The sequence below is a fragment of the Dunckerocampus dactyliophorus genome, chromosome 9 (genome assembly GCF_027744805.1).
Source record: "Dunckerocampus dactyliophorus isolate RoL2022-P2 chromosome 9, RoL_Ddac_1.1, whole genome shotgun sequence".
Lineage (NCBI taxonomy): Eukaryota > Metazoa > Chordata > Actinopteri > Syngnathiformes > Syngnathidae > Dunckerocampus > Dunckerocampus dactyliophorus.
In genome coordinates this window covers 25,231,034-25,258,647 of record NC_072827.1, presented here as the reverse complement: position 1 = coordinate 25,258,647, position 27,614 = coordinate 25,231,034, and the positions used below count along the sequence as shown (strand labels likewise).

The following is a 27,614-nucleotide window of genomic DNA, read 5'->3' as shown; positions in this document are numbered from 1 at the left end:
AACCTCATCATAGCTGAGAAGAAACCCAAAAGTCTAGACCAAGTAAACAAGGAAAAGGCAGATGGCAGTGAGGAACAGTCTTTAGATGTCCTAGAAGATGAGGAAGAGAAACAACTTGAACTACCATCTGGTTTGACAGGTTAGTACTAGTATAGTTTAAGTATAATATTTCTTCAATGTTGACAAGTCTGCAGCACTCACATGAACCCCGTTGCCTTTAAGTGTTGCCCTTTCAATGTTCCCGTCATGAAAGGGGTGTCAAATAAGGCGCACATCGACTTCTTGTGGTTGTCTTTTGAGAAGTCATCGCTGACTTGTCTGACATGACGAACTGCAAGGACATGTTTTATTGAAGCTGCCTACATTTTACATATTGTAAAATATTAATCACATATCTACCATTCCAAATGACCGTATCTGGCAACCTCAGTTATCTGCTTGTCTTTCTGTTAGGAGCGTTTGAGGACACGTCTTTTGCCTCTCTTGATGGGCTGGTGAGCGAGAACACACTGAAAGGAGTGAAGGAGATGGGCTTTGAGCACATGACTGAGATCCAGCACAAAAGCATTCGTCCTCTGCTAGAGGGAAGGTGGGCATTCTATGTGTCAATCACTTGTAACCAATTCATTATTATAGGGTTTGTGACGTGTGTATCCACGTAAAAGCTACATTGAACTGATGATTGAATGTGTGAATGTGTGGATTCTGATTTGTTTTGTGTTTTGATGAGCAGAGATGTGCTGGCTGCTGCCAAAACGGGAAGTGGTAAAACCTTGGCCTTCCTCATACCTTCCATAGAGCTCATCTATAAACTCAGGTTTATGCCCAGAAATGGTAATGACTGTTCACTCATAATTAATAATTACTCTATTGACTCGACTATAAGGCGATCCTCTCATATTCGGGTCAATAGGGTAATTGGTTGTCATGATGCCCTTACATATACTGGCAATGAAAATGTCAGGTTACCTTGGGTTCATTCTCTGTCCTGACGCTCTTCCTGCAGGGACTGGTGTCGTGATTCTTTCCCCCACACGCGAATTGGCAATGCAGACGTACGGTGTCCTGAAAGAACTGATGACACACCACGTGCACACCTATGGCCTGATTATGGGCGGAAGCAACCGCTCAGCCGAGGCCCAAAAACTAGCCAACGGTGTCAACATTTTGGTAGCAACACCCGGTCGTCTGCTGGACCACCTCCAGGTGAACTAACGTCTACCTTCAGTGTGTTAGATGTAGTTACATATACCGTAGGCCTCTCTTGGCACGTGTTAGATAGCGTAACCAGAGCAGACTTGTTTACTCGCTGTAGCTGTATCACTTGCTCTTGGCCTTTATCACAAACTTTGGCGCATTTAGTATCGACCAGCTCCAACCGACTGAGACCACTGGAATTCAATGGTGTTTCTCACCTTTTATCAAAATGCCAGCACTTGCAGCTTTATTTGGTCCATTTGTGTTGTTTTGCAGTCGTGATGAAAAGAAAAGCTTAGACTTGCGGCTTAACTGTGTTAGTTGGCACAGAACCGAGTCAAGCGTTGATGTCGTCGTAGGTGGATGACGGAGCTGGGAGACGAGGACTTTCAGTTCCGGTTTCCATTTTGTTAGCGTGCCAACAATGACGTTTTGTGATAAATGTACGTTACGAACACAGTTGGAGTCATACAGCGTATGAATAACCCGACAGGACGCACACCATGCTGTTGTACACGAACGGAGGCAAAATATTTGTGTACATTTTCGAAAACGGGAGTTTCACTGAATAAGTAATATACCACGGCTCAAAATAATCCAAAAGTGAAACCCGCAAACAAATGTAGTCGCGGGTGAGCGACTACATTTGTTTTAAAGATGTGTCATTTAATGAATGTGATTGCAAGTAACTAATGACGTCAGCCACCTTGCACAGAATAAGTACAATGGCTCAAAATAAGACTGGAAGTAACCCACAAAGTCGGGGAAATTGCACTAATACAGCAGAATAGAAGTGATGGGATAAGCAAACCGGCTGTAGCACGGATAGTCAATTTGAAGGAACGCATGCCAGGGGGGGCCAGGAGAGGCCAACATGGCTCAGTGTGTACGCCCTAACAAGAAGCCCACTTGTCTAAATTCAATTTAGGAGGATTACCATGACTTCGATGATGGCATGTCATTTCTGTATGTACGTATTTGCGTTTGCTGTTTTATCTGTTCTTTTGTAAGTGTCCCGGTGGCCAAATTAGCTTTCAAAAAAATCGGAGCATTACTTTTGCTGCAGGTTGCCAGAGAGTACAGTTTGTTTCTTCATCCAAGTTGAGTATCACTGACATGCAGGGGTGGCGCTGCTTAACAAATGTGACATTTACAATGACTTGTGTACCTTTTTAGAACACACCGGGTTTCATGTTCAAGAACTTGCAGTGTTTGATTATTGATGAGGCTGACCGCATCTTGGAGGTGGGCTTCGAGGAGGAACTGAAACAGATCATCAAGCTGCTGCCCAGTATGTTTGTGTTTCTGTTTTGTTTTTTAATTATCTCTTTTTATTTCACTTGTTTTAACGTCTTTGGCATTTTTTTTCCCTTTAAATTATCACCACACCGCGTTAAAGTGTGATTATCAAAGCATGAAAATGCGTACTACACCATTTTCAGCTTTCAATCTTCACCTCCCCAGTTGATAATTCTCTAGTGACATTCCGATGTTGGGATATTTACATGACTTTGAAAGGGTTGATGAAATTGTAATTTGCTAGTGCCAACTCCCCTCAAGGTAGAGCAACTATGGCCTAAATTGGCCTTTTTCCAAATGTAGGGGGATCAGAAACCATTTTGGGTGGCTGACTGTCAGATAAAATACTGAAAGTCAGGAGTGTCCAAACTGTTATACAAAAAACTGAAAATTGCGGCGAACACTTAATTTATTTTTATTTTTGATTTTTGTTTTGTTTTTTGAAAAGGCTAAAACCAATCCAATCCCTGTGGTTTTCTGGCACATGGGAAAGGGCGTTGCAAGGGAGGGAGAGACGGGCATATTGCCAGGAAGAAGTCTCAATAATGAGAACACTACGGTGCTTAGTTACCACTGTCCATTTCATAGGAGCAGACCCTTTCACATGTTCAAGAACACCATGTTTATCCTCAGTGACGGTCGTGGTGTTTTAGCCGCTTGGACTGGGCATGCAGCCAATGTTGATCGCCCACTTTGAGCATTTTATCATGTGTAATTTCACTTTTCTTTTCTTTTACACACGTTGGTCAAAAGAGTCAATTAAAAAGACAAAGCGGTGTCGACCTTCCGCCCTACAAATCCTTTTGCTGCGCAGACGTAACTCGTTGTATTTTTGTCGAGTATTAGTCATTTATGGGAGTGTGTACGTGACCGTGAAACGTAACACAAGGACTGCCTTTATGCTAATATGCTACTGTGTTTCGTTTAACAAACACTGCCTACTTTCAGCTTCCTGTTATCAGATTAAAAACAAGTACTACCAACATTCAACTCATAACAGCTGTACTCTTCAGGTCTGGAGTTGTGTGATGGGCTTTGAAAACATCTGCTCTGGATGACTGGTTGTGGTTGTTGTGCGTGCTCTGCAGAGAGGAGGCAGACCATGCTGTTTTCAGCCACACAGACTCGCAAGGTGGAGGACTTGGCTCGCATCTCTTTGAAGAAAGAGCCGCTGTATGTGGGCGTGGATGACAACAAAGACAATGCCACGGTGGATGGCTTGGAGCAGGTGGTGTTGGCGGCACACCCACAATGTCCACGTGCCTGGTGTCTTCAGACTTTGATGATGCTAACTGCTTCTCTGCTCCCAGGGCTATGTTGTGTGTCCCTCAGAAAAGCGCTTCCTGCTGCTCTTCACTTTCCTCAAGAAGAACCGCAAGAAGAAGCTGATGGTCTTTTTCTCTTCCTGCATGTCCGTCAAATTCCACTATGAGCTACTCAACTACATTGACCTTCCTGTGATGGCCATCCACGTAAGCTTCAGCTTGCATGACCTATGAGTCCTACATGATTCAGAAGGTAGATGTGTCAATGCCAGCTTTGTTTGTCCTTTACTAGGGCAAGCAGAAGCAGACCAAACGCACCACAACCTTCTTCCAGTTCTGCAATGCAGACTCAGGCATTCTGCTGTGCACTGATGTCGCAGCTCGAGGTCTGGACATTCCTGAGGTGGACTGGATCGTCCAGTACGACCCCCCAGATGACCCCAAGGTCTCTTTTTGACTGTGTTATAATATGGGTCTATTGAATCAATATAATCCGGGTGTAGCAAAGCTGTAAATCTAGAGGAAACCACAGAAGACCCTTGTGTTGTCAGGTGCATTCGTCTCCCACTTGAAGCACGGTTTCTCTGGTCACATCATCAAGCTACATCAGATAAGAAGTGTTATTTCTTCAAGCTTTACTTCCAACCCAACAGGAGTACATCCACAGAGTGGGCCGAACGGCACGAGGCATCAATGGCAGAGGGCACGCACTCCTGATCCTCCGACCTGAGGAGCTCGGATTCCTGCGCTTCCTCAAGCAGGCCAAGGTATTCATCTCAAGCTGCCCAATTTTCCTCAGGGCGTACTCACACTTGGACATTCAATGTGACTCCCCCTCAATCCCCTGGCCCCCGCTGGCCTGCGTTCACACTGATCATTCACGTTACAACCCGTTTAGTTGTACAATCACTTCTCCAAATTGTTGGTCGCTTCCCCGAGACAGCTTCTGTGTACGTGCTCGCGCTAAAACATGTACGTGTATACGAGACAGCTGTGAAGGCCAATTTTATTTTACGACAATTTTGATGCTGTTTAATTTATAATTGTAAAAAATATCAACATTTTTATGCACAATCTGTTTTTTAAACCACTATTGCGAACATATGCTAGCCGGTGGTGGTGTTATTTTTATTTATTTATATATATATATATATATATATATTTTTATGATTTTGAGCGAGTTACAGTCCCTTTGAAAGGAAACTTGCACTTTATTTTTGCCCATCATCCACAATCCTTATGAGACATGAACACACGTCCTTCTCTTTTCTGTGTTCTGAAGATATAAAACTGCTAAAAAGAGGCAGGCATTTAATGCACATAATGGGACACACCTATTTCGCCGAGTCACATGATGTAAATTGGGTGTTTGCTGTTTTTGGAGGGTTTTTTGTTTTTTTGTTTTCCCCTCAGGAGGCTTTATAGACGGAATAGGTGCATCCCTTTACTTGCATTCTCACCTGTTGGTGTGAACTGAAGACGCCATTTCTGTGAGCAGTAATTGCATAAATTAAATGACATCTTTTATTACACATGGATGTAGGCACAGGACTTTTGGTTTAAATCTTGGGATTATTTTTCTATTCTGGATTGTGGTGGATATTGAGTGTGTGTAGTGTGAGTACATACTTAGTCCACTGTGTTTGTACCAGCCGAGACGGCACTAATTGATGGAGAAAGTACCATTTAAAAAAAATCTGTGTGTTCCAGGTCCCCTTGAGTGAGTTTGAATTTTCCTGGAGTAAAATCTCAGATATTCAGTCCCAGGTAATAAATCTGTCACTCTAGGAACTGAGATTTGCGATGATTTGACTCGTACGTAACACAAATATCTGCTTCTCAGTTGGAGAAGCTTATCGAAAAGAACTACTATCTCCACAAGTCAGCCCAAGAGGCGTACAAGTCCTACGTGAGGGCTTACGACTCCCACTCGCTCAAACAGATCTACAGCGTCAACACGCTGGACCTCCTCATGGTGGCCTTGTCCTTTGGATTCAAAGTTCCTCCCTACGTTGATCTCAGTATCCTTTTCTGTTGTTTCATGAAGCATTTTGTGTGAAAGGGTGTGTTGCTGTTATTTATTTCCTTCACCGAGATCTCCCCCACTCAGACGTCAACAGCAGCAAAGGCACAAAGCTGCAAAAGCGAGGCGGCGGCGGCGGTTTTGGGTACCAGAAGTCCAAGAATGTGAACAAATCCAAAATCTTTAAGCATGTCAACAAAGGAAGGAATGACAGAAGGCAGTTCTCTCGCTAAACCTGGACTCTGATTTCTTCTCAGCTTTTTTCCCCTTGCCCACACCTTGGACGAGTTCAAGTCCCGTTGTGGCCTTCATGTGCACGAATTGTATTATGTTGACAATATTTCCTGGGTGTTTTATATGTAAGTCTGCACATTCACAAAACTCAAGTACATTGGATTGAAATATTAAATCTCATAACACTGAAGAATCAAATGGACTTAATTTGAAATGAGCTTTTACACCCGTAATGAGAGATCCAACTTTTTATTCCACAAATCAAGTCTCCATCACAGCAATCAATGCATTCATGCATACCACTCTAACTGGACAAGGTACGTACTGTGCACATGAGAAATGTTGCAGCAGCAGTCACTTTCATTGCAAAAAGTACCTTTTTATATGAAATGACTTATACGGGGTGTCCCTAAAGTGTGGACACAGACAAAAATGCATTTATAAAAAATAATTTATGTAACTAAACATCTGTACTTAATATCCATTTTGATATTTATTTCTACTAAATACTTGGATTTGTAATGACTTAATTGCAATATTTTTTAAAATAATTAACTATTTGTATACTGTATGTACAGTATGTCCACACGTCAGACACACCCTTTACAGTACATTACAAATTATGACACTTACTGTACTGCAGCACCAACGTACTGCAGCAAATGTTGAAATCAGGATTTTAAAAGTAGTACTTGAACATTCTTGATGCTCCACATAATAGACTGTCTGGATTTGAAATACTTAGAAATATTTGATTACCTTGTAACACCACACACATTTAGTTTGCTGTTCTTTCATGCAACAAGATGCACGAGGACGTGGAGGAACCTTTTTCCATTTCCTCCCCTCTTAACATTTCAGTAGACCAGTTTACAACAGGGGTGACCAAACTTTTTCCAGTGAGGGTCGTGTACATCAAAATTTAAGGATGGGGGGGCCCACTTTGATACATGAGTAAGATGCTGAAAGCAATCCCATGTATTCGGCCAAGATTTGCTAAAATATCTGAACAAATCATCCACATCTGAGATTTGCATTACAGATGCAAATTAGTGTCCTACCGAATCGTACAGTATATATCGTTAATTCATTTTATTGTTACAACATGCTAAGAGCCAGTAAAATAAAACGTGCACTGTGGAAACCTGTGCTAAGTAGTTAAATGTACTTGACTACGTACAAATTAGAGCCTTGATTATTTTAAATATACAATTTTACTTTACTAATAATTTCCTGATTATCCAAATGCTACATAAATGTTATATATTTTCTTTTATTATCCTCGACTATTCACATTGAGGACAATACTTTATTTTCTATACGTATAGCAAGCAACTTTTTGAAATGTCTTCTCTGTGAGCCTAACATTTTAAACATTTTTTAAATATGCCAACAAAAACAAGTAACAATGACCAGTGTCTGCAATTGCCGCCACAGCTCCTCTTTTGGTACAACAGTTGCGCTCCAGACCATGTTGCCATACTTAACCATGAAAACTAAGTTAACTTTTTAAATAAAGTTGTCCGCTAGTTGCTCCCGCAATTTCCACTCTTCAGTCCAGCTGGCACGCTAACACGGTTATCTGTGGGCTTCACAAAATGAATGAACAATGACTGTTTCCATGTGTTAAGGTTGCATCCACAAGCAATAAGAATACGCTACTCCCTCGTTCATCGTGATTCATTGGTTCCAGACCCGACCGTGATAAGGGAATTCTCACAAAGTAGGGTTCCTTATTTATAAATGGAATATTTTCGTAGTTATGGAGCATAGAAAATCTGTTTACGACCTTCCAAATTCCGTTTTTAACATAAGAGCCCTCTAGACATAAACTAGCGTAAAACCCCTTTATACTCGTATTACCCAATATAGTAAATACGATCAGAAAAAGATGTAAGTAAAACTCATGCATGTGTGTGTTGCAATAAATGTGTTCCGGATGTGTGGAGGACAGGAAGTGACGGAAGTTCAGAGTTGAGTGCATTACGGCCGCAGCAGTAGCCAGTAATATTATTCTTATTACAATTATTATGTTATTGTGCCTGTTGTGAGATAATTCAAACCTGCAATAAAAGCCTGTTGTTCCAGCGATCAAGTGTGGCACTTGTTTCACCGAACATTACAGTGACAATGCTGAAGGAAGAATCCTACATTTCATTAACGTCTTTGAATGTATCTTTTGAATGCCTTATATTTTATTTTTGTTGATTTTTATGTGTGAAAATGCTTCATTTAGGCCAAAAAAAGGAAAATTGGCTTAAATATGCATTTTTTTAGACTAATAGTCTTCAACAACGAAACGACATGATTTCTTGAGATATTTTTGGAAAACCGTGTGTGAAGCCACAAATTTTAAACCCCAATGTGGCGAGATATGACTGTATTTCCATTTACGTGTTAATCATCATATTTTTCACATACTGGTATCAAAATATTGTGTGAAAATAGTGTGTGATGTGTGCACTCCATAATATTGAATTATTTAAACAGGGCATCTGCACAATCTTAAAAAGTCCTAAGTCTAAAATGCGATAATTACAATTTAAGGCCTTAAAATGCCTAAAATTATTTTAAAATCTCATAAAATGTCTAAATACAATTTTGAAAGATCTTTAAAATTTATTCATGTTGCTTTTATGTAAAACAAATGTATAAACATCAGTCTTTCCTTTAAATGTTTCTATTTTTGACTCCTGCAACATGACTACAGGACGGTACTCAAGTACCTGTGAATCCCCTTTTTTTGTTTACATGCCAGTACGGATGTGAAATGGGTCTTAAATGCTCTTCATTATGGTCTTTAAAAAGTTTGACGTTTGACGTGTTGAAACCTGCAGAAACCGTGTGGTTTTGGTCTTTAAATGAGCTAATCTTGGGCTCCCAAGCTTTTTAACAACTGCAAAATCATCTTGATGTGTTTATTGATTATTCTGCTTAATACGGGAATATGAATGTAAAGCGGTATAATGGTGGCATACAGTGGTACATACCAACCTAGTGTTGTCAGGGCCGCCTGGCTCTGAGGTCTCCCAATTCATGGATCTTTGGACAGCCTTCTTCCAGCGAGCAAAGCGGAACTCGCTTTCTATGACAAGATGGCACAAATAAAGAGAGCTGATTTCAGAAACACCGCAGTCCAGGTCTACGTTTCAGAATAGTTGAGGCCTTTTCGCTTGCGTTTTCATACCGTCACAGTTGATCTGAGGCTGGAATTTTTCACAAGCGAGGCGAGGAAGATGAACGGGGCTCAAGCTCCATGCGTTGACCCCCTCTGCCGCCCCTGCCGCCATTGCGGCCCCCAGAGCCGTTGTCTCTGACATGGAAGGTTTCACTGGGCCAAGAGGGCGAAAAGAAATAAGCACAAATCTGACTTGAGCCAATGGCAGAAAGCTGTAGCCTATTTCAGAATCTTTCATGGATGCATTCTTGCTAATAATCCTAATTTATATACAATTATATATCCATAATGTCTGGACACATGGGCGAAAATGCATATCCAACACAATTATACAAAGAAAATATGGACAATTATTTATTTGAATTATACTGTGCATATTTTGCTTGAATTCCATTATAAATATTTTAAAAATAATTACACTTTTTTGTACTACAATGTATAATGTATAAATATAAACAGTTTGAACTTTATATTTAGAGAATAAATATATTATATATTGATAAATTATTTGGTAGTATTTATTTTTAAAGATATTGACTATGAATGCATTTTTTACAACATATTTTATATGTATGTCCTAAGAACGTAAATACCCCGGCCAACAGATGTGTACCAGTCTACCACAATCCTCTACTCTCCCCAGAGAGTATACATTATTGATTACTATTAACAAATAGGGTTGTGCACCATTCCTGGAGATACTGCAATACCAGGTCGATGCATGGAGTGGACGGAGCAAGCCCCTATTCCATCTCCCTGTTCCAAAAATCAATTTAATATATGGTCCCCGGATAGGGGACGTATCAGATATTAAACTGATAAGAACAGATACTACACTTGATCTTAGCCAAAAGGCCGAGAAGCGATAACCACATTTGGTCAGGTAGGACGACGTGACTCCTGACACAACAAGCTAAAGTGACGGTTACAAACACCAACTGCCCAACCAACGTCACACGTTAATACACCAAACAACAATGCATTTTTAAATGGCAAAATATTAAAAACTGTTGATTTAAATGTTTTAATAAATGTTTTAAATTACTTAAGTGAGTAAGTCTGCGGTCACTGTCTCATTAAACATTCGAACAATAACAGTTTTAGCAGCATTGTCAGTCAGTTTTTCCACATTGAACACAGACAACTGGGGTTTAGCATCTTCATACCTTAGCCAAAAATCTCTCAGAGTTGCAGCAGACTGAAAACTTACATCAAAACCTTTGTGAAAAGGCAGTGTCAAAATGCAATTTAAATCTTCTGGTTTGAATTTAAGGGTCTGTTGGATGATTTTCCGGGAAAAGTCCAGTCTGGACATTCCAAGTTGTTCACCATCCACTTGCTTGAGAGTAAAACGCATGCTGTGGTGCCTCCGCATACCAGCATGGCTAGCCGACATGATGGAGGCACCACCAGCTAAAATGAAAAAAGTGTGCAATAAATACAATTAAAACAACAGACAAATAATTAAAAAACAATTACAGAAAAAACAGTTTGACTTACCTTTATATACTGTGAAAACAACAAAGTTATAATGCACTGTAAAGTGCCAAGAATATCCTCCAAATGACTGGCAGAATCCTATGCCACAAAAGCATACAATTCCCGACCCGTAGGAGGCGATCGCAGTCTTAGCCAAAAGGCTGAGAAGCGACTAACTACAACTAAAGAACTAAAGGTACCTTTGTTTGGGCAAATATAACAATGACAACAAAAATAGCTCATAAGAGCTACATTTTTTGGCAGTACAATGCTTCAGCTATTCATGTAAGACTTAAGCGATTTTTAGTACTACAATGTATAAATATAAATATATGTTATTGATAAATTATTTGGTAGTATTTATGCATTTTTTACAACGTATTTTATATATACACAGAATATATATACAGTATGTCCTAAGAATAGAATTACCCCAGACAACAGACATGCTTCAGTCCGCCGTATTCCTCTACTCCACCCAGAGAGCATACATTATTGATTACTATTAACAAATAGGGTTGTGCACCGTTCCTGGAGGTACTGCAATACCAGGTCGATGCGTGGAGTGGACGGAGCAAGCCCCTATTCCATCTCCCTGTTCCAAAAATCAATTTAATATATGGTCCCCGGATAGGGGACGTATCAGATATTAAACTGATAAGAACAGATACTACACTTGATCTTAGCCAAAAGGCCGAGAAGCGATAACCACATTTGGTCAGGTAGGACGATGTGACTCCTGACACAACAAGCTAAAGTGACGGTTACAAACACCAACTGCCCAACAAACGTCACACGTCAATACGCCAAACAACAATGCATTTTTAAATGGCAAAATATTAAAAACTGTTGATTTACATACTTTAAATGACTGAAATTCACGCGAATTATTTAGCTTGGTACGGTCACGTGGTTAACATCGATCCAATAGGAAGCGGCGGTGAATATATTTCATACAACCGCACCAGAAGTATTATACAACTAACGACAACAATAGACAGTCAATTCTAAACACACACACATTGGTGTGATATTGTTGCAAAAAGCAAAGAAGCTGCGTGGTTAATATTTAATAAACGCAATCATCGAGCACGCATCACCATACTACTTCCGGTGTCTTTCTGGTTCCAGTATAACACGACCCCCACCCGGTGACGCGGCGTGTGAACTACATCATACAGCTGGCAAATAAGAACATATACAACAGAACCCGGCAGTTGTTGGGCTAATGTGGAGGATTGTGCTTTTACAACTCCACATAAAGACAAGTGGTGAAATACAACACGCCAATTCGCCAGATGGTTAGCGATGAATGTTTTAAAGAAATGTTCTGCGTCCCCAACACTATTACATTTCTAACAAGAAAGTAACAGCGACATCTAGTGTCGGACATTACAAACAACATTGGGTAGTCGGGCAAACCTCCATACTAGTTTTTGATTCAAAGTTTAAATTCGGGAAATATACGGGAAGGGAAACGACTTAAGCGAGAGGGCGACGGGCAAAAAAAGGGAAACAGAACGGTTGATTATACCGACACACACTCCAAGGATGTCAGCCTGCAGCTGCATCAGTAATCTGTTCGACGTCATGCCTCCATCCACCTGCAGCTGCACCAGAGGAACGCGACTGTCCTGGTTCATTGCGTCAAGGATCTACAAGAGGACATGAAGAAGATTCATTCAAGCATTGTTGGATGTATTGATGACTCTGTAGTACAAGGTCCCTAACGTCTGGACACTGGCAAAAATGCATATAGTACATAATGAAAATAATTGTTATTCAATATAAATACACGTTTTTTTATTTTTCACTTAATTTTACTGTATGTTATGGATATTATATATTTGATTTATTACAATTTATCTGTTTAAGTTATTTAATTGTAATGTTTTTAAATTAAAATAATTATTGACTTCAATAATTACATGAAGCAAGTATAATGTATATAATATAAATACAAATTCCTGCGATTCGGTTGACTTTTCTTTATTATATGTGCCAACATAAAATAATATTAAGGGTGTCATCCTCATATTATTATAACACATTTTTTAAAAGTACTATTATTTCAATATAGGCATTTATTAGGGGCTAGCTGGGGTTGCCAATCGTCCCTTTGAATCGTCCTGTATTGAGCTGACAAGGGACACATTTCATCCTTTATTACCATGAGAATCAAACCTTAGTCTGTAAAATGTGGATTCTATTGAAAACAGCTTGTCACATTACGATGACTGACTTCGTGGCCATGTCACCGGACTTGTGGCCATATATTTTGGACACTCAGGTGAACAGAGGAGCGCAGCTGTCAACCAATCACCAGCTGGTGGTGAGTTATCTCCGATAGTGGGCGAGGATGCCGGTCAGACCTGGCAGGCCCAAAGGTATTGTGAGGGTCTGCTGGGAGCGTCTGGCAGAGTCCACTGTCAGAATCAGTTTAAACTCCCAACCCCATGGTGGAAGGGAGGCAGCGGACATTGAGTCCGAGTGGGCCATGTTCCGTGCCTCCATTGTCAAGGTGGCTGATGGGAGCTGTGGTACCTGTCGTGGCGGTAATCCCAGAACCCTTTGGTGGACATCAGCGGTGAGGGATGCCGTCAAGCTGAAGGAGTCATATCAGGCCTTTCTGGCCCATGGGACTCCGGAGGCAGCTGACAGGTACCGGCAGGCCAAGAGGTTTGCAGCTCTGGCAGTCGCAGAGGCAAAAAACTCGGACATGGGCGAAGTTTGGGGAAGCCATGGAGAACGACTTCTGGACAGCTTCAAAGATATTCTGGAAAAGGACAAGATTGCGGGTACAAGCGGCCGAAATTTGTTTTCTCCGTAGGGTGCCTGGGCTCTCCCTTAGCGATAAGGTGAGAAGCACTGTAATCTAGGACAAACTCGGAGTAGAACCGTTGCTCCTTTTCATTGAGAGGAGCCATATCGGGTGGCTCGGGCATCTGGTCAGGATGCCTCCTGGACACCTCCCTGGGGACCAGTAGAAGGTTGAAAAGACTATCTGGGTGCTGAAAGAGAGCCGAGTCAAACAAACCGACTCCCTTAAAAGAGCCGAAAATCCCATCACTACGGGCAACAAATAGATATTTTAAATGGTTTGGCTCACAAAAACTGAATTAAAATTAAATAAAATAAAATATTATCCTGCACCCACGAATACGGTACAGGATCCTAAAGTCAGACACCGAATGGTTTCATACAAATAAGCACACCGTGACAGCCTTAGTAATTATGAATTAAAGACAAGTTTCTTTGAATGCATATTATATTTTATGTCCAGACCTTAGAGAAACCCTGCAGAGCCACAATGTGGACATCAGTCATGAAGGAGACTACATACCTCTCTGGTTTGGAAGCAGACAGCCTCCAGAGCAGCAAAAGCCAAATGGCTTTTGTTGGTGAACTGTGTGAGGCCACAGATGATGCTACAAAAAACACAAAGGAAGCTTGTTGAGTTATGTGCTCACATTACCAATGTTATTTTGCACTAGTCTTTAGTCGCACCCTATGCTAGTTATATGTATTGTATTGTATTAATATGTACTGTGCAACTGTCACCATTTATGTTTGCGCTCACTGACGTTACTTGTAAAATGGACACAAGGCCTGTCACGATAATCAATGAATCAATTAATCACATGATAAATAAAAACGAAGTCGATCATTTTTCAGCCTTGATAAATTGACGTTTGTTTCTTTACAAATGATTGCAGATAAACGATATTATTGTCAACAGTATTATGAGAAATTCTTTTAATGAATGTAATGCTAATACATGTATGTAATATTGTCACCATTGCTTTGACATCATTTTGTCATTAATGTAATGACAACATATGGCAGGGGTCACCAGAGCGGTGCCCACGGGCACCGGATAGGCCCCCACAACCACGAGGCGCCCGCAAGCCTGCTTTTCATTCAGGTTTTCAGTTAGTAATGTGAGAACACCAGAAAGAAATGAACCCTCTTGTAATCCAGTCTGTTTGTTAGAGAGAGCGGAGGAAAACAAACACGCATGCACATACATGTCAATATATCGAGACCGGCAAAATGATCAAGTATGTTTTTGCGGTTCATTGATTTATTGATTAGGCTTTTGGCAGGCTTGTGGCAGGCTTTTGTATATATGTATCAAACAACAAAGTTAGAAGCCACATGTATCACCCGCGTGCACTGGGCTCCCAATATGGGGCATAGAGCCCGGAGAAAGCAGGCACAAAATAACAACCATAAGACGTTCCTGCGGCGGCAGCTAATTTCTCTGAAATGACAAAGTAAGAGAAAAGATAACTGTAAGCATACTGTTTATTGTTTATAGCAGGAGTGTGTCCTGTAGATGACAAGCTCCTGCCAGAAGGGAGATAAAAATGGAGTATGCCTTGTGAGTACTGAATACCAATTTCTGAGGATGACTTCAGGATGCCCATGTTGTCCTTCAGCCATCGAACCACTGCCCCAGCGATAGCGACAGAGCCCTGCAAGAGAGCGTGTTGGCGTCTAATGACCGCACCAAGCACTCAATTGGAGAACTTTTATGGAGCACAACATAGCTGTTACAAACCTCTAAAGCATAGCAAGCAGGCTGGTCTTTCCCCAGTTTGTAGGCCACAGTGGTCAGCAGGCCGTGCTCCGACAACACGGGCTGGAAGAATCCCAAGAACATTAAACACAAGCGGAAACAACACAAGACACAACGTCATCATGATGGAGCTTACCTTGTGTCCGGTATTTCTGAGCATGAAGCAACCTGTTCCATATCTTAACACGGCAAGAAAAGAATCCAGTGAAACAACAACCATAGCAATACAGTCACGGAAAAAAAGATTCGATTTCTTCAGTTTTTTGTTCATTTTAATGCCTGATACAACTAAAGGTACCTTTGTTTGGGCAAATATAACAATGACAACAAAAATAGCTCATAAGAGCTACATTTTTGGCAATGTACATGTCAATATATAAACAGTTTGAACTTTATATTTAGAGAATAAATATATTGTATTGATAAATTATTTGGTAGCTTTTATTTTTAAATGTATTGACTATGAATGCATTTTTTACAACTTATTGTGTATATATATATACTGTATATACCCATCCTAAAAACGTAAATACCCCAGATAACAGATGCGTATCAGTCCGTCCCATTCCTCTACTCTCCCCAGAGAGTATACATTATTGATTACTATTAACAATTCGGGTTGTGCACCGTTCCTGGAGATACTGCAATACCAGGTCGATGCGTGGAGTGGACGGAGCAAGCCCCTATTCCATCTCCCTGTTCCAAAAATCAATTTAATATATGGTCCCCGGATAGGGGACGTATCAGATATTAAACTGATAAGAACAGATACTACACTTGATCTTAGCCAAAAGGCCGAGAAGCGATAACCTCATTTGGTCAGGTAGGACGACGTGACTCCTGACACAACAAGCTAAAGTGACGGTTACAAACACCAACTGCCCAACCAACGTCACACGTCAATACGCCAAACAACAATGCATTTTTAAATGGCAAAATATTAAAAACTGTTGATTTAAATACTTTAAATGACTGAAATTCACGCGAATTATTTAGCTTGGTACGGTCACGTGGTTAACGTCGATCCAATAGGAAGCGGCGGTAAATATATTTCATAAAACCGCACCAGAAGTATTATACAACTAACGACAACAATAGACAGTCAATTCTAAACACACAAACGTTGGTGTGATATTGTTGCAAAAAGCAAAGAAGCTGCGTGGTTAATATTTAATAAACGCAATCATCGAGCACGCGTCACCATACTACTTCCGGTGTCTTTCTGGTTCCACCGGCAGTATAACACGACCCCTACCCGGTGACGCGGCGTGTGAACTCCATCATACAGCTGGCAAATAAGAACATATACAACAGAACCCGGCAGTTGTTGGGCTAATGTGGAGGATTGTGCTTTCACAACTAAACATAAAGACAAGTGGTGAAATACAACACGCCAATTCGCCAGATGGTTAGCGATGAATGTTTTAAAGAAATGTTCTGCGTCCCCAACACTATTACATTTCTAACAAGAAAGTAACAGCGACATCTAGTGTCGGACATTACAAACAACATTGGGTCATTGGCAAAAATATTAAAAACTGTTGATTTAAATGTTTTAATAAATGTTTTAAATGACTTAAGTGATTAACTTAAGTGATTTTGGTTATTATGAAGAAAACCATGGAAGTTGCTAGATATCAGCTTTTAAATTAAACTCTTATGAGCTATATTTGCTATCATCATTATATTTGTCCAAAAAAATTACCTTTAGTTGTACCAGGCATTAAAATGGATCAATAAACTAAAGAAACAATGGTGGTCTAAGAATTTTTTACATGACTGTATACTATAGACCAGGGGTGGGCAAAGCACAGCCCTTTGGCCAAATGTGGCCTGTTTTATTGTACAGCTGGCGAGGCTCACTGGCTATCCTTCATCAGCTGGCGGGAGGACATGAATTAATTGAATTTTGCCATGTTTATGACTTGCTCGAGTACGATCTGTAATATAATTGGACCTGCAAAATGACAGGATGGTGACTTCTGTCAATAAAGAACTAATTCAACCCACATTACAAAGGGAAATTGTTGACGTATTAAATGATTAAAGTGCTCATGACAATAAAACGCATGCTAATTTATTTTCTCTCCTCCCATTGCAAAGGTCCTGTGTTCGAGCCCCAGTGCGGGCGGTGCGAAACAGGGCGGGTTACACTCAAATGTTGAAACATTTACCATTTTTTCCAGTTTTCGTCACTTCTTCCAGGACTGGAGGAGGCGCAAGTGACGTTTACACCAGACGTTCTTGTTCACTACAATGCTTTTGCTGTTGTTATGGTCCAGTTCTGGTCTTTGACTTTGCAGTGTGCACAGAGCTGTCAGGGCCACATACTGACAGTCAAAAAACATACCGGTGGCCATTTTTTGGTGTGTGTTATATCATAGTTATCACAACAAAATATCAGTGGATGTTATTATTGTGTTATTGTTGTGAACATATCACTTTCTTGGCTTTGCTGTGAGTTCATGGCCTCATGTGTTTCAACGTGGTTCCCAGAATGTGTTCTGGTTGTGATGTCACAACCAAGATGGCGTCAATTCAGAAAGACAGCAGTATAACAAAAATGAGTGTATAACAAAAGTGAGTACTTCCATTTTGTTATTGTTTTTTTTCAAAACTTTCTTGGTGTCATGAGCACTTCAATAGGGAAATGTGATACTTCATGCTTACAAGGCTCATTTTTCAATGACCTGCCTTGTTTGTCACTTTTAAAAAACAAAAGTGTTCCAAAAACCCCAAAGTTTGCCCACCCCTGCTGCAGAAGGTTAAACAACATTGTGAATGACGTACGTGTTTTTGGTCTGGCCTTCCTGGAAGCACATCTGACCAACCAGGGCTGCCGACTGATCGCCAAGACACTGAGAAAGACATTGTTGGTAAATAAGACAATATCAGACAAAGGCACACTGTAAGAGGTTAATAAGTGAAAGGTGTTACCCCAGAGATTGGCACTCCTTCAAGCTTGCTTGTTTTCTGGCAAGAGGAAGAACAGAATGATTAACATTCACGTGTCAAAGGGATTGACGGTAGTCATTCAACAAGTGAACTAAGCTCAACAAAGGACCATGGACATTCAGGTCAGAAACATGACATACAGTCATGAGAGGTGAATTGGACAAAATAGCAATGAAGATTCACAACAGTTCTAAGATGATAAAGATAGTGGTCTCCAAAGAAGTAAATACTGTACAGTGGAACCTGTTTACATCAATGCACCTTGCCTGGACTGAGTGACTGACATCAACATAAGCTGTCGACAAAAAATAACCATTCTTTGCACATTTACTTGTGACTGACTGGAGATATAAGTAGAATGGGTGAGGATTTAAATTTAGTGGTTGTATTCAGGTGCGCTCAATAATCTGGAAAATAAAGTAATTGAATGGGTTTGAAGCGGGGCCGACTTAAGCAGGTTCCACTGTACGTTGGCTGCGTTTGCGGCCCGCAGCGTAAAAAAAATAACCTTAAAAATGACCTGCATCAGAAAATTACCAAGGACAACTAGGGCTGTACTTAAAATTATCTTGAAAATGATGCGAGAAAAGTTGTTAGCTATGAAAAATAAAAATTATTGGCCTCAATTTGGATATTAAAATTACGTATGTAAGTTTTATATGTGCTCAGAATTTGTTAAAACAGCATTTTCCCAGCATATTGTACTCCTGATGTAGTGTGGATGTACAGACGCATGTGCAGGCTAACATGCTGTAAAAACAAACAAACTAGTAGCCTGTGCACAGCTTGGCCAGGTTTTTTTCTCGTTTCTGGAAACACTGTCTCCTTACCTTATATAGCAATGGATAAACATCTTTTACTGCATCATGTTTTGCTTTTAATGTACTATGGGCCATGCATGTGTCTAAAATAAAGTTGATGATGATGAATACTCATAGTACAGTATTTGGATAATCAATGTATTCATTCATTTAAATTGAGAAAAATGTACGCACCTCTAGTGTATGTGCCTCTAATTTGTATGTGACTATACTTAACTATATGTCAAGTATACTTAACTGCCTGTCTGTATTGGATTGGTTTTCACAGGTTTTATAATCCCAAATGTGAAGAATATTGTGTTAAACTCGTCCCCACATCTTTTATTTTTATTTACAACGTGTGCATCCCTTGGTGGAAACAGCCCTGACTCAAAGTGAACAACAAACTATTTGAGCTAACTTGAACTTGGCTGCTCAAAAGACTGAAACAGCTGCATGAATGACAGTGAAAATGGTAAAAGCAGTGGAAAGTGTCACACAATGTGCGTTGCACAACAGTAGATTATTGATGTGAAAAAGTGTGTTGATGGTTTGTGTTACGTTGAACAGAACTTACCATCAGGCCGTATATTTCAGAGGAGCTTTTGACTTTGGGGAGAATTTCCATTGAGATATCAAAGTAACTAAAAGAAGCAAAACAGGAAATGTGTGTTCAAATATTTTGTATTTATTTGGGACAGCATTACATTGTCAGACTTCACACACTTACTGCTACGAGGCAGGGAGGACCTCTCGGAAGCAATCGCAGCAAGCGCCGAAAAATACGTGCTTTCACTTAGTCTATCGAAAAACTGTGCTTTCACTAAGTCTCCAACTACAAGTCCCTACATTTGTCGCTAGTCGCTACTGGAAAAATAAGTCAATTCAAATTCAAAGATAAACAAGAAATGATTGAGGAAATGAAAGAACGCCTCTCTCTGTGAAGACAGTCAAGGACAGGACCAATAGAATAGTCACTGGTGACAATTCAGCACAGGCATAAACGCAATTGAACACTGATATGCAGAAAAGTCAAATCTGATGAGCTTTTTTATGCTAAAGTTGGCTAAGTTTTGTTTTAATTTTAAACAAAATATGGGAACCACTCAGAAAGGCTTACAGAGTTCAGTGTTGAAATTATTTCGGAGTAGGCCTACACATGGTCGCTGCACTTCTGTTTGTTGAATTCTGTTGTTGTAACAGGTAACAGGTACAAGTTTATAAGCTGTGTCGTGTTTTGGGGCTCCAGACTATTTTTTTTTTTTACTGGAAAAGGAGGCAAAATGGCTCTTTCGATGCTAAAGGTTGCCGGCCCCTGCTCTGAGTGTGTCAATTATCAACCCAGTCGCCTCAACTCACACACACTGTGCATGTGTGCACCCCAACTGTAACTGTCGAGAAGTGATGACATTATAGTTGTAATTGTTTGCTAACCGGCTCAATGACTAGCATTTTTGCTCTCACTTGTGTCTATCTCTTAGCATGACTGGATATGTGTACTGTGCATGCATTTATTTGTGCCATGTGAGTGCTATTGGGCTGCTTTATTTGGCATTGTTTGTAATTGCATGTGTTCCTATTGTTTAGACCACACATACGGCCCTTTGGACACACACCTATTTGGACGAAGCCAAGCTGATCTGGACTAACACACATATACATTCCTAAAAGAGCCCATCCACCTACATAATAAAGATGATCCAATGATTCTCTGACCGGAGTCTTTCCCAAGTCTAAAGGAACCACTACCCCTTTTCAACAGCGGGGGTTACCTGCAGAGTTCAGGGTCCCAGTCCATAGTGTGAATGTTGAAGAGCATGGTGCGACTGGCATTAGAAACATCTGTGCAGTGGACTCCTCCATTCTTACCACCTGTCAGGCACTGAGCAACCAAAATGACATGAAGTTAAACCTTGTAAATAGCTATAATTATCTACTAACTGTGAGGGGCCACAGTATGTTTGACATCAAGTTCACTCTCATTCTACGTAAAAAAAAATGCCACTTTTCCCGTAATTCTATATTTTCCAAACAGCATTTCAGTTCAACTTCAGCTGTTTAGCATTCACATGCAAATTCTTCACAAATTACCTCCTCTAGTTGCATTTGTTGTTTCAATTTGGATTGAAAATATGTACTCCATGCAATTGTAGTTTTTCCTCCCTTTTAACTCAATATTTGATCCACTAAGACATTCCAAGTATTTTTATACTGTCACGGCCGTTAAAAAAAATCTTTGAAAATGTCACAACATATATACGTATTATATATTTGAATATCTGCTTGCCACTATTTTCCTTGACTTGTAATTCCAAAATGAGAAGTCTAATAACCAAATGCAGAAGAAAATAATTATGTACTGGTAATAATAAAATAAGGCAATTATGCATTTTATGGTTTCGCAGTCACAATTGGCTGTCTAAGGGAACAGCACAAGCTCCAATTCAACTACAGCATGCACTTAGGACAATTCCTTCTGACATTGTGTCAGGTTCACACATGTGATTTATTGTTGCGTCTAATGTACTGATGGTGGGTGCAGTGAGCTCATACCCAGATGATCCAGGAGTCCACAGTGCCAAACATGGCACGCCCACATAACACAGCCTGGTGCACCTCGTCCACATTGTCCAGCAGCCAACGCACCTTCACTGCACTGAAGTAGGTGCTGATGGGAAGGCCTGTCTTGTGCTGCAGGAGAGCAGAAGCACTGATCAGAACTTCCCACCCAAGTGTGGAAAATATACAGTGTACAAACGGTGTACCTGAACTGTGGACATACAGGCAAAAATTTATATATTATACAATTATATAATTTACCATTTTAAAAATAAATATATAAAAAAATAAATTAAAAAAGAATATAAATATTATTGACATCATTTGTTTCTTCTTTTTTATTTGATTTAGTCACTTTAATACTAAATTTAATACTAAAGTTAGTTACGTAGCCCATTTAGACCTTAAATATATTATACATAAATAATATTTTTTATTTGAATTCTTTTTAAATGGTTAAAAAAATAAAACGTATAACGTACCGTCATTTCCAGTGTATAAGACGCACCGGTGTTTAAACGGCACCCACTAAGTTTAGAGAGAAAAACATACACATACATACTGTATATACTAGGTGTGTCACGGTTCACATGGATGTATTAAACCGTTTCGGTTCTGCATGTTCGGTTCGGTCCACTTGCGTACCGTTTCGGTTATTTTTACCATACCATCATGTCCTCACTTTAGCCAGAAAGTTATACCAGTACTTTATGAAAAAGCTAAAAGTGATGTCGTCAACGAGCTATCACATGCGCAACAGAGAGCTATTTACTGTAACTGTCCTTTACATTTCGCCACAATATTTAAACAATTGTTTAAATACATATTTTTATGGTATTTTATTATTATTTTTCTATTTTTTAAAAATGATTCATTATTATTACTTATTAATTTAATTGAAATATCACCCAAATGGGTCACTTTTATTTATTAAAAAAAAGTTTTGTGTGCATTTTTTTAAATAAAAGCATTTTAATTCTTTTTTTCTTCCCATAGAGCATTATTCCCAGCTGAGGTCATTGGCCAATGGCTGCCACCAGAGAAAGCTCATGAGCTGGGGAATTACAGTATATTGTATGTAATGTATGTACTGCATATGTATATTACCCGTATATATTATATGTACAGACTTTATGGAGACACTGTAGTGTGGCGAGCAAAAATGTTTATCGCTTCCACTTGTTATTACTAAAGTGTACAGATAAGAATGATCAATCCCTCTCACCTTGAGGTGATTCTTGTTTTTGCCTGGTGCTTTATTAATGAGCCTCTCCACAGTAGACTGTGTGCGCAGGTCTAACCAAACTACAAAGTAAAAAAAGAAAACTTAACTGGCAGGAAAATGGACAAATACCGTACACACAGTTGCTTGGCAAAGGGCAATTTCTACTACACTTACAGTACGTAAATAAATACTGTAAACGGCATTCACCATGACAGTGCAGAGTTTACATTTGGTGATTACGCCAAATTCGGCGGCATCTTAATAAAACAAATCAAACACCGGTGTTACATGCATAACAGGAACATTGTATGTTACACACTGCAATGACAGCAAACATATTTATGAACAATACAACTGAAAGACATTAAACAGACACAGTTGCCACTGGTTATAACACAGGATACGGTTTATAGAAATGGGCTGTGAAACCCACAGTGATGGTACGCTCGTCCACATCATGGTGGAGTTGATGCCTACAGTATCATCATCATGGCCAACAGTCAATCACAGGACACATGGTACGCACATACAACCACTCACATTCACAACTGCGGACACACATGTCACAAGTACAATATACTGTATGTCCACACTTAGGGACACCCTGTGTAACCCTGTGAAGCAGCTGGTGATGTGATGTGTGTAATCATGTAGTCATGACAATATGGGAGATACTTGTAAAAACATACCAATAGCATTGTAGAGAGGTTCTCCAGTCTCTTTGTCCCAAACCAGTGTTGTCTCCCTCTGATTGGTCACGCCCACCGCTGACAAAACAGTAGTAGTAATAGCAGTAAAAGTTGTCCCAAAATGATGATTATTATTATTATGTCCAACCTTTAATGCTGCTGATGTCAATGTTGAGCTGGTCAAGTTTTTCACAAGTCTTCTCTATACATTCATAGACTGACTGTATAATCTCCTTGGGGTCCTCCTCCACCCACCTAAGCATACAACGTAGGGGTAATGTTTTTCTCAGACTCACTTAAAATGAAACAATGAAAAATGTTGACAATCTTGTAAAGCGCGGGTGTCCAAAGTCCGGCACGGGGGCCATTTGCGTTCTTCGCAAAGATGTGTGCACTAGCAGTATCACTGGTACTATCCATTATTTTACCTGTGTCAGGTAGTGAACAAATGAAATGTAAACGGTAAGGTAGCCAATATGGCTGGCTTGGCGGTGTTTGTATTATAATTTTCATTTTGGTTTTTATTAATTTTATTATATAACTTGTACTGTGGTGATATGTAATGCCGACTGTATTTCTGTCTATGTCTGTTGTGTATGGTTTCTTTTTTGTTGTTTTGTTTTGTTGGGTCTATTACCATCTGCAAAGGGACTGCCGATGAAAATTTGCCTTTCGGCTAACTCGGGTACATTTACTTTCTGCAAAGAAATGTTGATTAATGTACACTGTCCCTTTTTTAAAAATAAAGAATTTGAATTTGAATTGGGCCGTGGCGTGTTTAAAAATAAATAAATAACAACAACAATATTAAACACTGTCTGCATCAGAACATGATATTCTGCATCCGAGATCCAAGCTAAAAAGAAAGCATCACACTGCCAACTTCAGAAGCTCGACCTTTTGCTTAACAGAAGCAATGACATGCATTCCACTTGCTGCCATCATTTTAATCAAGGAATAAAGAACTTATTTCCACACATCTGACTTGCATTCTTGCTGGTTTGCTCATGCCTGAAGTAATTTCTCTCTAACCAGTTAATAGCATACCTTGCATTATGTTGTATCTGAGGATATTTTCAAAGCCAAAAATCCTCACCCCTCCTTTGGAAAACTCTGCTTGATTTCAACTTGGTGGTGACTGATCAGTTCCGCTGTCTTGGCATTGAACACCTGTGGCGAAAAAACAAGTTTATTAAGGAGAAGAAATCATTTGAGGTCGTGTGAAAAGATGTACACGTGTCTAATCAAAATAAAAACTGAACATGCAGCATGTGAAGCTGGCATCTGCAAATTCTGGACTTTATTTGCAACATTAAATTTGACAATAAATGATTTATTCACCTCCACAGCAGAAGCACGTATGCCAATTTCAATGGCATCAAGAAATATATTTAATTCATTCATCATTTTTTCCTATTTCTATTTTTATTCTCGTTTTTTTATTTTCTTTTACTCATCACTGCACTACGACGGAGTGTTTGGGCCACATTGAGATTTCGAAAATAAAGTTGTAACGTTACAAGAATAAAGTCGAAAAAATCTAAGAGATTAAAGTCGGAATATTACGTGTCATCGTGTCATGCGTGTGGGAAAGGGAAAGTAGAGCATAGCACTTCAGGAAGGGAAGAAACTTTCCTCTTGCCTGAGGCAAGCTTTTATTTATAACAAGGCAAACAGAGCAGTTGAGCACAAACAGACTACCATGGCTAGCCCTTCTCACTTCCGCTTTCCTTCCCCGCCCCCTCCGCATGCCCAAGGCCAACGGAAACATAAGTCCCCCCTTTTCATAGCTATCTCAGGCAATGCCTGTAACAAAGTTACGAGTTTTTTCTCGTAAATTTACGACTTTATTCTTGTCATATTACGAGTTTTTTCTGTTAACTTTACGACTTTATTGGAAAAAATTTACAACTTTATTCTTGAAATCTGAGATTGCTTTGATACTCCATCGTAACCGGCTTTGCCTGAGACAGCTACTGTATGAAAATGGAGGACTTATGTGACCTCTGGCCTTGGGCAAATCTAATATTATGACTTTTTTTCTCGTAAATCTCGTAAACTTTATTTTCGAAGTTTCAGATTTTTTTTCAATGTGGCCCTAATACTCCGTATTACTGCACAATCTATATTCAGTTCTTTTACATTTTTACTCTAGTGTAGCAATTTATCTTCATTTTATTTACTCTTATTCATTTATCCAGTTCAACTTTTTGTCGTTACATTATGTCTTTTTCCCTTGTTTTACCATTGTATTTCTTAGAATATGCCGTGGGCCAAAAAGATGGCTCCCGGGCCACATTTTGGACACCCAAAAAAGTTACAAAAGTTACAAGTTAGTTGTAAAAGTGCGTGATCAGCCACCAAAGCATCTTAGCTTTGTGTTATAGCTGATATATTGACATACTAAATGTGGGTCGCCCTTTGGACACAACTCCAAATTGCAGATGTCATTTGTCTTGCAAAATGTGGTAAAACAACAAGCCTGTTTAAAGTTTAACTTTTTATGAAAATGCCTCAGTATTCTTTGCCATGTTTAAATCTTTCAGATGACCTACTTTGGATCATTTCACTTTCATTCAAAGACGTTTCACAAAGTTTTTAATTGAATTGGATTTTTTTGTCAAATTTCTTAAGCACGGCAATGTACACAAAAGCTATATTATTTCTTTTTCACAGCCACAAAAACAGACATGTTTCCACAGACAACCTGGTTACTTGATAACATGTTAGCACCACTATCAGTTGCGTTTTGTTATTGTCCTGCCTTTAAAACAGTTAACAGACAGAGCTAAACACTCAGGTCTAAAGAATAAAACAATTAAGAACATCAGCTGTAATCCTAAAAGGCTCAGTGACCACTTTCCACATGCATGAGCAACAAAACCAATACAACAAATACAATTCTTTCAATCATTGACCAGCCAATCATTTGAAAGTCAACAGTGTACCTATATTTTGAAAAATACAGGGTGTCCCTTAATGCTGGCAATATAAAATACATAATAATTTATTTCATGAAAAAAAAAAAATTAAATTCAAAAGAATTCACATTAAATAATTTTTAAAAGTGGGGAAAAATATAAAATATTAAAATTGATAAATTAAAATAAAGTAAAATAATATATATATATATATATATATATATATATATATATATATATATATGCACAGGTTTAAAATGCATACAGTATAATATACAATTATTAAATAAAAAAAATATTGTTTTTTAATGTATATTTATCAATTAATTTAATTGATTAATTAATCAAATTAATCACTTTTTTCATTTTTATAATGTATGAATTTTATATATCTACACAGTGTTCCCTCGCTACATTGTGGTTCAAATTCTCAGATTCGTTGTTTCTCGGATTTTTTAAGTACAGTTTGCATATTTTTTCTAATAGCATATGAACGCGCATTGCGCATATATATATATATACATATATATACATATATATATACATATATATATACATATATATATACATATACATACATATATATATATATATATATATATATATATATATATATATATATATATATATATATATATATATATATATATATATATAATAGCAAACAAAAAATGTTGGCTACTTCACGGATTTCACTTACTGCGGGCTATTTTGGGAACCGATCCTCGAAACAAACGATGGAGCACTGTATTACATGTCCAGACTTTAGGGATACATACACTTCATATATTTTAAAATACTGTATATTTTTGTATTGTATTATATATGTATTTTTGCGTGCCCAGACTTTAGGTACACCTTGTACCATTTACATGTGTAATAGTACTGTTTGTGTAGAAGCACTTTAATAAACGCTAAGGCGTTGGTTAAAAGTGTAATTACAATACAAGTGTAGGAGTTAACAGTACTACCTTCATGGACCATCGTTGTCACAGTAAAAAGTTGCCACGTCACTCACCAGGAACCTCGTAGAACTCGTACCCTGGTCAATAGCACCCACGAGTGGATCCATGGTTGTAATTTTTCTTGTTGGTCTTCGGGCGGTACGGTTATAGACACAAAATGTACTTTTTCTCTTCACAAGTCACGTCTTGTTTGCATGAGGAGGAGGCGGGATGTCGGCTCGTGAACAGAACAGTCGGACCTGT

The 27,614-nt window shown here is 39.1% G+C and overlaps 2 protein-coding genes and 4 non-coding genes across 7 annotated transcripts in view; 2 read left to right on the top strand and 4 right to left on the bottom strand.

The window, feature by feature from the left end:
* Positions 1–8,109, top strand: part of ddx18 (DEAD (Asp-Glu-Ala-Asp) box polypeptide 18) — an 8,842-nt gene extending 733 nt beyond the window's left edge. Inside the window, exons 3-14 of the mRNA XM_054787128.1 lie at positions 14–139; positions 454–589; positions 734–834; positions 1,007–1,206; positions 2,374–2,488; positions 3,585–3,724; positions 3,807–3,968; positions 4,054–4,206; positions 4,415–4,528; positions 5,472–5,528; positions 5,605–5,782; positions 5,872–8,109. Coding sequence (XP_054643103.1) covers positions 14–139; positions 454–589; positions 734–834; positions 1,007–1,206; positions 2,374–2,488; positions 3,585–3,724; positions 3,807–3,968; positions 4,054–4,206; positions 4,415–4,528; positions 5,472–5,528; positions 5,605–5,782; positions 5,872–6,017 — 1,628 coding nt within the window. The 3' untranslated portion in view covers positions 6,018–8,109. The remainder of the gene's footprint in view (positions 1–13; positions 140–453; positions 590–733; positions 835–1,006; positions 1,207–2,373; positions 2,489–3,584; positions 3,725–3,806; positions 3,969–4,053; positions 4,207–4,414; positions 4,529–5,471; positions 5,529–5,604; positions 5,783–5,871) is intronic.
* LOC129188249 (small nucleolar RNA SNORA13) lies at positions 213–345 on the top strand. The gene has a single exon (XR_008572577.1). It is a non-coding gene; the product is annotated as a small nucleolar RNA SNORA13 (small nucleolar RNA).
* Positions 5,829–27,614, bottom strand: LOC129187603 (glycerol kinase-like). Of its 2 annotated transcripts, none has more exons than XM_054787130.1 (19): positions 27,425–27,614; positions 24,582–24,655; positions 23,634–23,740; positions 23,486–23,563; positions 22,797–22,876; positions 21,566–21,703; positions 20,785–20,894; positions 19,590–19,656; positions 18,195–18,230; positions 18,048–18,115; positions 15,394–15,436; positions 15,240–15,320; positions 15,075–15,153; positions 14,843–14,939; positions 14,019–14,103; positions 12,210–12,330; positions 9,206–9,349; positions 9,013–9,103; positions 5,829–7,607 (listed from the first exon to the last, which is right to left on the bottom strand). In XM_054787130.1, the coding sequence occupies exons 1-19, from the start codon at positions 27,476–27,478 to the stop codon at positions 7,571–7,573; spliced, it is 1,590 nt and encodes a 529-aa protein (XP_054643105.1). In that variant the 5' UTR covers positions 27,479–27,614; the 3' UTR covers positions 5,829–7,570. The 2 variants fall into 2 exon arrangements, with proteins under 2 accessions (XP_054643105.1, XP_054643104.1); XM_054787129.1 differs by having other exon boundaries at positions 5,830–7,607; positions 9,009–9,103.
* Positions 9,873–10,063, bottom strand: LOC129188252 (U2 spliceosomal RNA). The gene has a single exon (XR_008572580.1). It is a non-coding gene; the product is annotated as a U2 spliceosomal RNA (small nuclear RNA).
* Positions 11,191–11,381, bottom strand: LOC129188247 (U2 spliceosomal RNA). The gene has a single exon (XR_008572575.1). It is a non-coding gene; the product is annotated as a U2 spliceosomal RNA (small nuclear RNA).
* Positions 15,874–16,064, bottom strand: LOC129188251 (U2 spliceosomal RNA). The gene has a single exon (XR_008572579.1). It is a non-coding gene; the product is annotated as a U2 spliceosomal RNA (small nuclear RNA).

What these genes read in the sequence shown, in the direction of transcription:
- LOC129187603 (XM_054787129.1), bottom strand. Translation starts at nt 27,478, where the DNA reads ATGGATCCACTCGTGGGTGCTATTGACCAGGGTACGAGTTCTACGAGG. An exon ending in TGACATCAGCAGCATTAAAG is followed by an intron (nt 23,564 to 23,633) that starts GTTGGACATAAT and finishes CTGTTTTGTCAG; the next exon opens with CGGTGGGCGTGACCAATCAG. An exon ending in CATCCTTGGAGTGTGTGTCG is followed by an intron (nt 9,350 to 12,209) that starts GTATAATCAACC and finishes CTCTTGGCCCAG; the next exon opens with TGAAACCTTCCATGTCAGAG.